The following is an 11,099-nucleotide window of genomic DNA, read 5'->3' as shown; positions in this document are numbered from 1 at the left end:
ACCATGTATGACTATGTACGTGACAAATAAACTGAACTTGAACTTGAAATATCCACCACCACTTCTCCACTGCATATCACCCTGAGTCTCAAGGTGCATTGGAAAGGTTCCATCAGACTTTTAAATATATGCTGAAGTCTTACTATGCTGAGTATGATAAAGATTGGGATGAAGGTGTTCCTCTGCTCCTTTTTGCTATCTGTGACACAGTTCAAGAGTCTTTGGGGTTCAGCCCTAATGCATTACTTTTTGGACGCACAGTGTGTGGTCCATTGAAGGTTTTATATGACCAGTGATTCTCATCCAGTCCCTGAAATAATGTCCCTCTTTGTGATTTTGTTGCCAAATTACATAATCGATTGCACTTTGTTCGACAACTAGCCAAACGAAATCTTCATGACTCTCATGTAGCTATGAAGGCAATTATGACTGAAAAGCTGTTGGTCGTTCATTTAAGGTTGGTCACAAGGTATTAGCCCTTTTGCCCATGTTGGGATCTTCCTTAAGTGCATGTTTTGCAGGTCCCTATGTGATAGAGAAAAGATTGTCCCCTATCAATTATGTTTTGGCTACCTCTGATCGTAGATGAAAGACATGTATGTGTCATATTAATTTGCTAAAGCCCTATGTGGATCGAGATGTGGTTTCCTCATCATCATCAATCCTTCGTACCCTGGCTACAGTTACAGTTGCTGCTGAGTATTCCTCTGAGCAAGACGGGTTACACCTGGCTCGTAAATGTCTACCGTATGCATGTCTACCCAACTTAGAAGCCCTACGATGACTCCCAGAGAAGATGTCAGACTTGTTACCCTTAGCTAGGGATGACCTCCTTGCTTTGATTGAGAGATACCCATCACTATTTTCTGATATTCCTTCGTGTACTACTGTTGTACAGCATGATATAGATGTTCGCTCACACCCTCCGATTAAACAACATCCCTATCAAGTAAACCTCTGTAAATGTTCTTTGCTGGAACAGGAAACAACATATCTGCTTGATAATGGTTTAGCTATCCATAGTAACAGCCCTTGGTGTTCCCCTTGTCTTTTGCTTCTGAAACCTGATGGAACCATTCGCTTTTGCAAAGATTATCGTAAAGTGAATGATATTACAGTGCAGGATTTATTCTCCATGCCTTGTATGGAGGATTGTGTTGACAGAATAGGATCTGATAATTTTGTGAGTAAGCTCGACCTCCTAAAGGGTTATTGGCAGGTATCTCTTACTCCTCGCACCTCAGACATTTCAGCTTTTGCCACCCCTGATAAATTCCTGCAATACACGGTTATGCCTTTTGGTCTCAAAAATGCACCTTCAACCTTTCAGTGACTTATGGATATTGTGTTAGGTGATGTCCCACATTGTAAAGCCTACCTGGATGATGTAGTTGTTTATACTCGTATATGGGAGCAACACCTGTAAACATTAGAAATGGTTTTTGGAATGATGCAGGATGCTTCACTTGTTTAAAACATAGACAAATGTGATTTTGGAAGGGTGAGGTAGCATATTTGGGCAAACTAGTTGGCCATGGGAACGTTCGTCCTTTGGATGTCAAAGTCCATGCCATTCTGACCTTTCCTGTCCCGGACAACAAACGGAGTCTCAGACGTTTTCGGGGTATGGCTGGTTTTTACAGATGTTTCTGTAGACATTTTTCTGTAATTGTGAGACACTTAACAAACTTACTCTTGAGAAAGTTCCCTTTGAGTGGCCCCCTATGTGCCAGGATGCTTTTACGCTATTAAAGCATTGTTATGCCATACACCTCTTCTGGCTGTGCTTGATTTTTCATGTCCCTTTATATTGGAGGTTGATGCTAGTGGTGTAGGTGCTGGTGCTGTCCTCATACAGGAGGATACCCAAAGCTTAGAACACCCTGTTTGTCATTTCTCAAAGAAATTTGTAAAACATCAATTGGCATACAGCACCATAGAAAAAGAGACACTTGCTCTTTTGTTAGCGCTGCAGCATTTTGAAGTTTATACTGGAGGCAGTTCTCACCCAGTTACCCAGCATATTCCGATCATATTCCCTTGGTCTTTCTTAGGCATATGGCAAAAACCAACCAGCATCTTATGCGCTGGTGCCTCATTGTACAGGGGTTCAACTTGAATATCCTACACAAAAAGGGAGGTGAGAATGTGGTAGCAGATGCCCTGTCCCGGGCTTTTGATTTATTTGATGTTTGAGGGTATTGATTTATTTCCTAATGTAGAACTTCTGGGGAGAAAGTCCACGCTTATGGGGGAGGGCGTTATGTCCGCCTGTATGTCTGCATTCTGTGTTCAAGGTTTTGCCTCTTCCTCTCTCATGTCCCCCATCCTGAACCACACCAGGTTTTCCAGTGAGCAGAGCACAAAATAAAAGGAAGATGAAAAGACAAAGGGCTTGGCTTAGGGCTCATTAGAGAAGAGTTTGGTTTTGTTGGTTTCGACTTAGTGCTATATTTTGAGTTTGTGTTTGCTAGACCTTATGTGTATGACTTTGGATTTGCCCCTTAATGTATGGTTTGTTTTGCCCCTTGTTTGATTGCTGGATAATATATGTTTCTTATATGTATATTGTCCTATATATAGCTACACACTGGTGGTACTGAGTGGCTGCCGTTTTGTTTGGGTTTGGGTTTATCTTTGTTTCTAACAGTGTAGTCAGTGTAGTCATTTTTTTTTGTTAGCTTAGTCAGTTGTCGTTTTGTTTCTAGTGTGGTTTTGTTTGTTGTGTTGGCCTTGGTCACGCCTGACGCGATTGCACCAGTTTCTTGTCTTTAAACACCAAAAACTTATAAATACACTAGACATTTCCTGTCAACTTCCATTGGTTATTCCTTCCATTACTCATTTCTACTGTTGTAATACTCAAAATCCTATGTTACGGCCTCCCGGCCTAGACTGGGTGGTAACACTATTCATTTATTTGTTCGTTCAATCATATCCAGATTAATTTATTATTTTTATATAATTCATTCGTTCATTTGCAATGCAAAACACGTTTATAATTATGTAGTCATATTTAAATATTTAAATATCAACAGTTTTTTTTTGTTTGGTTTTTTTTACTGTGAATCATATTAGCAAATGTATTATAATCGATCGTAGCCTGACAAAGACCAATTAATGAATGGGGTGGGGGGGGGGGGGGGTTTGTAGCCAATGCATATACGGTGATAAATCTGTATCTGCAAAGGACAGTTCTAAATAAGGAGGGCCTGTGCTGGTTTGTGCACGACCAGTTCAATCACAGGAATTACAATTAGTCTACGAAATTTCCTGTCATTCACTTAAACACTTCGTTTTTCTAGTTACTTTCATTAGTGTACTTCGAAGGTTAAGCAACTAAATTTCCATTTAGTCTACACACTTGGAACGTTTAGATTAAGTGTTGGATTGGTCGTGCTGTAGTGTATTTTATTTTATGCTCAGTGCACAGTAGTAATATTAAACTGAATTTATAACCGTGTTAAGCATTATTATATGTCGTGTATGTGTTAGGCAAAAGCAAATGTGTACTTCAAGACGTGTTGCACTGGATTAAAGGTTCCTATTCCGTTTGCTTTTTCTTCTCTATTATCAGTTTCTGCTTTTATAACCTTTAGAATACCGGAAACTTAACGTCTAAATACATACAGCAAGACACAAACTCAGCAGTGCTGTTCCCAATAAAGAGTCGAATACTTTTAACATATTTTACATCATTCGAAGTCATTTAATTGATCTTAAGACACACTACGCGTGTTCGCGTCTATCTGATTGTAATAACACACGCTACGCGTGTTCTCGTCTGTCTGATTGTAATAAGACACGCTACGCGTGTTCGCGTCTGTCTGATTGTAATAAGACACGCTACGCGTGTTCGCGTCTGTCTGGTGGTCGACTGTTCATCTGTATTTCTCAGAGAGCGCGAGGGCCACAGCACCGAGGAACTTGTCCATAGACACGTGGACCTCAGGAGTGAAGTCATCGGGGAATTTGATGGCCAGAACCACAAGCAAACAGTGGGACAGGATCTGCAAAAAACAAAACACAAGAGTACAATTACAACATTATAGGGATGATGAGGATAATGTCCTTGTACAACAACAAAAAAAATAAACTGATCGTAACTTGCCTTGAAGTTGGCTGGGTCCACGCGCAGCTGGAAAGCGTGCAGCTCGCTGAGTCTGAGCAGCCCATTGGTCAGGTCATCGATAGTTTTTACAGCTTCGCCCACGCCAGACAACACGACCTTTCCGTGCTTCCTCACTTCGGCAGAGCCGGGGCTCAAGTCCTTCCAGTGGGAGAAGTAGGTCTTGGTCTGGGGGTAGCCAACCAGCATCCTGCGTGGACATAATGTAGGAAGTGAGTACTCAGCACTGCGTGGACATGTTGCTTAGAGTTAGTATTCAGTTCTAAAGAGCTATCTAAGCAAGTAATAAATAAATAATAAATAGAGATTTGTGAATTGAACAACCTACCTAGACAGAGCATCTTCACCGATGTCCTCTATTTTCGGGGCGATTTTGGCCCAGAAGCCTTTGACGACCTCCTTGTCCTTGGCAGTAAGACTCATGGTTCAAGAATAGATCTGAAGAGGAATTCTGTAAACTGACAGATAGGTGAATAGCCCTTTTATACGACGAACCGAAGCCGACACACCCCGGACCCACCTCGTCCACGAGCCCGCTTGGACGCATCCCAGAGATGAAAGATAAAACTTAATTTGCGTGCTTGCAAGAGATAAGGTTCCAGCTATGCTCTTTCTCAAAAATATTTAACACAATCAGGTAAGATGAAATTAAGAAACGTCATGAAAGTGATCTAGCAGTTATTTGCATGTATTTATTCATTCTTTTTATGCATTTACTTACTGGGGTTACAGAAGATCAAGTGTCACTTTTTTTTACTAAGACAATGTTGGCATACAAAGGGAGCAAATATTTGCTAACATGCAGATCTAAATTTTGCTTTGTTTCCGTTTTCCTTTTTGAGAATATTGAAAATGTATCTTTAATTTTTAGTTTTAGTTGTTTTGTTTTACACGCATGCTATTTTTCTTTCGTTTGTTTAGTAATTTTATTTTTATATCACTTTTATAGCAGACTGGGCACTGAAATCAGGACACAGTGATTTGCTTTTATTAACGGGTGGCAAGTAGGCTATATTTCACTTGGTAATTAAACATATCAGGATAAACCTTCCCAAGAAAGCCTGGGTGTTTGAATGTTTATTGTTAGTTATCAAAAGTTATTGTCGATGGGCACGACCTCGCAAGAATCTTGATTACAGTCTTGTTAAGTCTCCTCAGCGTCTATTGGCGTTTTACAATATACTCTCCGCATGGTTATTGTATTAATTCATAGCACTAAAATACATTTACAAATACATTTTAAAAGATATCTACAATTAAGACACTTTTGTTTTTCTAATTGATAAAGTTGAATTTCTGACACAAGAGTAATTGTGACTTATTGGTGCGCTCTACTAATTATTTTGATGAATTATTCTTTCTTCGTAAAACACAACTGAAGTGAGATCGAACAACCTACACAAAACTTGGATTAAACCCGCAGAAGCATATGACGGCATGCGGCAACAAAGTTTAGAATCAGTTCATTGCAAAATACATTGACTTAGTATCTCTGGAAGCTTTTGACTGAGGAAATAGCAAAGCAATTATTGTGCCAAGCTCCAAGCAAGCCACCGGAGCGCGCTCAGGTCAAATCATTATTTTAAAGCCATCGCCTTAGCACTGCTAGGACGTGATAACTCCTTCTACTCACATATCTCCATGATGCAAATCGCCCGCTTCTGCAAAAGTGCGCTACGAAATGCATTTAGTGCATTTAATAAACAGAGCTGTATGAAATAAATAGTGCCATTTCTCCAATGTTTACTGTTCTAATTTATTTTAGATTATTTTATTTTTGTTTTGAATTTGAATAGTAGTGAAGGCGGTAAGTTTGAGCTAAGCGTGTTTGTTTATTTGTTTGTCTGCATTTTAAAAATAATGACCAAATCATTACTAAATCCATTACAAATTCAGATTTAGCTTCAAATGAGTATTTTAAGTGTAACTGAAAAGCCCATGGACAACGCAGGGCAGAGTAACCACGTACGTTCTCTGTATTTTTCCATCCAAGGTTGTTAGGTCATGGCGCTCATGTTTTGGCGCTGATAAGAGCGAAGAGCAGAGGGAGATTTTTGAACGGCATGAATGTCGTTTGATAATTTTGAAAGGTTCAATGATTCGTTGGATTTCACGCCAGTGACTGGGTGGAGTGATTTATATAAATAACTCTGATCGGTGATCTCACATTATCAAAGTGGCAACTCTTGAAATAATCAATATGGTTGCGTGGACAGACGCGGAACGCAAGGCCATCCAGGACATCTGGGGAAAACTGAAGCCAGCGGCCGGGCAGAAAGCTTTAATAAGGTAGGTTTAGAATAAATAATTCGGTCCACAAAAGTTATTTACTATTGCTAGAATACCGTTTCACCGATTATATTTTTATCTATTTCCCAGATGCCTTATTGTGTATCCTTGGACTCAGAGGTATTTCAGTAGCTTCGGAAGCCTTAGTGACGCTGCGGCCATTAAGAGCAATAAGAAGGTGGCAGCTCACGGTGAGGTCGTGCTGAAAGGTCTTGGTCTGGCCGTGAAAAACATGGATAATATCAAGGCCACCTACGCGCCGCTGAGTGTGTTGCACTCTGAGAAACTTCACGTGGATCCAGACAACTTCCGGGTACGTCTTCGATCCTTTTGCTTGATTTTTGCCTAATATCAGGTCAGATGGGTTTTGTCCAGTTTAATTGGTCGAATACAAAATTATATGTAGAGAAAAAGGAAAAAGGTTCAGCGTTTTGATTTCAACTGGCCTAATATTAGAGAAGAACAAGAGTAACTGACATTTAGTTTTTGTTGTTTAGTTGTTAGAAGCACAGCAATTAGAAGCTTATAAATGCTGATTAAAGCTGCCAGGGCTTACGTGCTTCTTATTTTCACATTCAAAGCTCCTCGGTGATTGTTTTACCATCGTCGTGGCTGCCCATCTTGGTCGCGCTTTCACTGCGGACATCCAAGCCGCGTGGCAGAAGTTTGTCGCGGTCGTCATCGCCGCGCTGGCAAAGCAGTACCACTAAAGGAAACACACATCTCTACTCTGATGTGAAAGAGAAGCATTTGCAAGGGTAATAAGTAATACCCAATGAATAGTAGACAATTTGTTACATCGAATAAAAATGTATTCATCAATTCACAAATGGGGCGTCTGCCTGTTTTCTTTTTCTTTTTTTTCTTTTTTTGCAAGGAATCGTTATTAAATATTCTTGTTTTTAATTGCCAATCGAGACAATATCTGACCAGGCTCACAGATTGCATGTTGTATGGTAACCATAACTTTCATTTATCCTTTCATACAGATTTTAACTTTAAACAAACCAAGTCAACTCAGTTAGTCTATAATATTATTCGGCTTCTTTTTGTGGGAGTATATGTAATGTGAACTGAGAGTTGTCTTTAAAGCACCTAAGATTTCTAACTATTACGAAAACGCAAACCTACGTTTATGCTAACATAATAGCATCTCGATAGCACTTTTCCTTACACAGTTCCAAGTTCCACAGAGATACAATTACTACAATTTACACTAAATGTTAATGATGTGATATTTATTAATATTATGCCTATTGTTGAAAAGTTTACACCATCAAAATCACAAACTAGTTCTTTACGCCCTCTAAATTCTTATATTTTTGTAAATTTACTTTGACTGAAACGCTTTTTCAAGACCGAAATATGATAACATTGAAATCTGGCTCTGTAGGGTTTTTCCTCACGTATCTCCACTTATGAAACTCAGTGAAAATATACGACCCAAGGTACTCTGCTAAAAACTTGCATCGTAGCATCCTAACTAAAAACTTGCAGCGACACAATTACTTCTCGACTGACCTCAGAGCAGCTCGTAGCTGCTAGCTGGGCGTCTGGTTGTGATGCAATTAAATGTAGCTGCTAAATTAGAGCGTACGTAACTACCATTTCCACCTTAGTATAGCATGTTTAGTCAGGCTCTCTGTGAGACGTCGGCTATTGACCACGAATGTGCGGTTTGTAAGTTAATTAAGAGGATTTGACAATGCCCTTACTTTTAAAATGATTGTTTTTAGTGTATTTGCTACCTGTACACTATAAAAATGTTGCGTACGGATAGAGGCATCGAGAAAGTCAAAGACTCAGAAAGAGTCAAAAATAAATTCAGAGTGGTAGGCTATCTCATGTGTAAACTAGTTGTCATAAACTACTTGGAATAAACTCCAAAAAGAGACGGTTAACAACAAAACCCAAGGAAAATGTAGACTGAGAAGATCTAGTTTTAGTGGGTTTTAGTGGGTATAAAAATAAAATTAAAGTGAAATAACTGAGTAAACAAAAGCAATACGTCTAACATCGATCACGTTGGCCTACTTAATTTTGAGTTCCATGTTTCAAAGTTGAAGGAGTAAGATTTTTGAAGTACTGAATAGAGTTTAAGGACAGTACTGTAAAAACAAGGGAACGTTGAAGTAAAGAGAAACGAAAAGATTGGAACCAGAAGTGCCTGGCATGCACATATGTGGTTAATCTCTTCATGTGAAGCAAGTCGCATTTCAACAGTATGGACCTCTCAAAAAAACGTGATCCTCTATGCTTAATTATTGTTGATGTGGTAGTTATAGAATCAGTGTATTATTAAAAATATTTTAGACTCAAAGCGAAGTAAGCTATGGCAATGTTTGTGAATTCACCATTACTGCGAAGAGGTACACGTTCACAAAACAACTTATATGAAAGCTTATAATAAGGCGTGGAAGTCATATTAGCCAACATTTCTTAGTTTGAACAGCTGAGGATATAGCGGCGAATTTGTAAAATGATGCATCTCGGCTTCTAACTATTTCTATAAATTGAGTCAAAAATAAACCCGTTGTATTAACTCGTACATTGTTCACTGTCACTATAGAGTGTAAATAAAGTAGAAACAAGTACCAGGCATTAACACGGGAGATTATACTGCGTACGGACAAAAAGATGCGGCAAAAATCAAAATCCTCCAAGTGACATTACCCACGGATATTGAGCGAAGTATATACATGAAACCCTCTCGCATTAGTTTCCGTTAATAATTTTGCATGTGTGTAGGTTACCAAGAACCATCACAAAATTTCAAGCGAAGATTAACATATCTGATTAAAGTCCTTCGTGACTAGTCCATCCTAGCGGAGGGGTGGAGAGCGCATATATAAGCAGGCGGCCAGGACTCTGCATTTACAGGGTTCCTTCTCAAAATTATATTTAGAAGCCTCTAACGTCAGCAACATGGTTGAGTGGACAGATTTCGAGCGCGCTACCATCCAGGACATCTTCTCCAAGATTGACTACGATTCCGCGGGTCATAATGCACTGACAAGGTAGAATGCAAATAAAGGCTTATATGTAACTTCAATAACTATGTATGATTGTTGGGGAAATCAATTATTTTCGTCTTAACTGTGAAACTAATTCGCATGCGTTTATTTTTTGTTTGTTCGCCACTCAGATGTCTTGTCGTGTACCCCTGGACCCAGAGGTATTTCGCTAAATTTGGAAACTTGTACAATGCCGCTGCCATCATGGGAAACCCCAGTGTTGCCGCCCACGGAGCAGTTGTACTGCGCGGTCTGGAGAGAGCCGTGAAGAACATGGACAACATCAAGGCCGCCTACACTGAACTGAGTGTCCTGCACTCCGAGAAACTGCACGTGGATCCCGACAACTTCAGGGTGCGTTGGATTTATTTAATCAATTTTATCCTTTTGGATAGCATAGCCACATAATGTTTATATGTTCTGATCATTAGTTCTGTAAATTCACTTCTGTTCATTTTTTAAATCCTTTTTGTTTCCACACAGCTGTTGGGTGACTGCATCACCATCGTCGTTGCCGCCAAAATGGGAGTTAGCTTCACCCCTGATGTCCAGGCAGCTTTCCAGAAGTTCCTGGCTGTCGTAATGGCTGCCCTCAGGAAGCAGTACCAGTAGACGCCCAGTGCGCTTTGTCGGACAGAAATGAACATTTGTACCACTAAGTTTTCCGTTTTATAATCGAACCTATATTTGATAATAGAAAGCAAATAAACATCTAATCAGTACTCAACGATGACTTGCGGTAGTTCGTGTGTGCGATGCAGTGTGGATTTAATTTGTGCTATGCAAATGCTGATGCGCTGACATGGTAAACGATAACACTTTTTAAAACAGAGCAAATATTTGATATCTACAAATCGAACAAACCAGTGACCAGGTTTACTACCTAGAAATAGAATAAATAGAACAAACTAGTCCAGTGAACTGGTTTGCTATTCAACTCTCCATTTAAAGAAACTGACTGTTTTTATAAATCGTGCTCAAAATAGTATTTCTGTGCAATTGGCTTGTTAAAGGTTAATCTCTAAAGAATCCAGACAGCCTACCGGTTTATCGATGATTTATTGTTGTGCTATCAGTTATGTATTAAAGAGTTAATAGTTTCCACGTGAATTGGCCATTTACATTATACTCACAAAGCAGTCATTTCAGTTACATTTTTATTAATATTGTTTTATAACAGATATAGCCACAAAACAGAAATGACAGTTATTCTAAAGCAGCTCTCTTCAACGCTGAAGCAACACTAAGGGGCACACACCTAATCACATTTTTTAATCGTTACCCCGGATTCCATGTATTAGTGTGAAAGGGAAGCGGAAAAGACGTGTCGGTTTGTTCACATTTAGCATAGGCTGCAGACACCAAACTAGCGCTGCCAGTCCCTGGTTGCCTTACAGGAACACCAGCCTAGGTACGGAGGGGACACTGTGAGATGCTTTGTAGTTCAGCACTGGACAGTTCCGTTGCTTAACGTCTATTTGATGTAGCCTCTCATTTAAGATAACTCGGGATTTGAACAACCTGGAAATGTCTACCCCAAGGTTTATATATATATACACACACACATATATTTACTACATCATGACTGGTGGATTACAAGAGTGGATTTTAGACAGAAGTGATGGATTGAATGAAAAATGTATGGAAGCCTATTATGTACAGCTATA

At 39.5% G+C, this 11,099-nt stretch overlaps 3 protein-coding genes across 3 annotated transcripts; 2 read left to right on the top strand and 1 right to left on the bottom strand.

Moving 5' to 3' along the window:
• Window positions 1-3,881: 3,881 nt before the first annotated feature.
• On the bottom strand, window positions 3,882-4,552 carry LOC113569284 (hemoglobin embryonic subunit alpha-like). Its single transcript, XM_026997332.2, has 3 exons — window positions 4,458-4,552; window positions 4,112-4,319; window positions 3,882-4,010 (listed from the first exon to the last, which is right to left on the bottom strand). The coding sequence occupies exons 1-3, from the start codon at window positions 4,550-4,552 to the stop codon at window positions 3,882-3,884; spliced, it is 432 nt and encodes a 143-aa protein (XP_026853133.1).
• Window positions 4,553-6,323: 1,771 nt separating this feature from the next.
• On the top strand, window positions 6,324-7,128 carry LOC113568839 (hemoglobin subunit beta-like). The gene is made up of 3 exons (XM_026996996.2): window positions 6,324-6,418; window positions 6,509-6,731; window positions 7,000-7,128. The coding sequence occupies exons 1-3, from the start codon at window positions 6,330-6,332 to the stop codon at window positions 7,126-7,128; spliced, it is 441 nt and encodes a 146-aa protein (XP_026852797.1). The 5' UTR covers window positions 6,324-6,329.
• Window positions 7,129-9,340: 2,212 nt separating this feature from the next.
• Window positions 9,341-10,044, top strand: LOC113568838 (hemoglobin subunit beta-2-like). The gene is made up of 3 exons (XM_026996995.2): window positions 9,341-9,435; window positions 9,564-9,786; window positions 9,916-10,044. Exons 1-3 carry the CDS (start codon window positions 9,344-9,346, stop codon window positions 10,042-10,044), a joined length of 444 nt encoding a protein of 147 aa, XP_026852796.1. The 5' UTR covers window positions 9,341-9,343.
• The last annotated feature ends 1,055 nt before the right edge of the window (window positions 10,045-11,099 follow it).

Source organism: Electrophorus electricus, chromosome 8, assembly GCF_013358815.1.
Source record: "Electrophorus electricus isolate fEleEle1 chromosome 8, fEleEle1.pri, whole genome shotgun sequence".
In the NCBI taxonomy this organism is placed as follows: domain Eukaryota; kingdom Metazoa; phylum Chordata; class Actinopteri; order Gymnotiformes; family Gymnotidae; genus Electrophorus; species Electrophorus electricus.
Note: the sequence above shows the minus strand (reverse complement) of the source record. Positions and strands in the feature narration are given on the sequence as shown.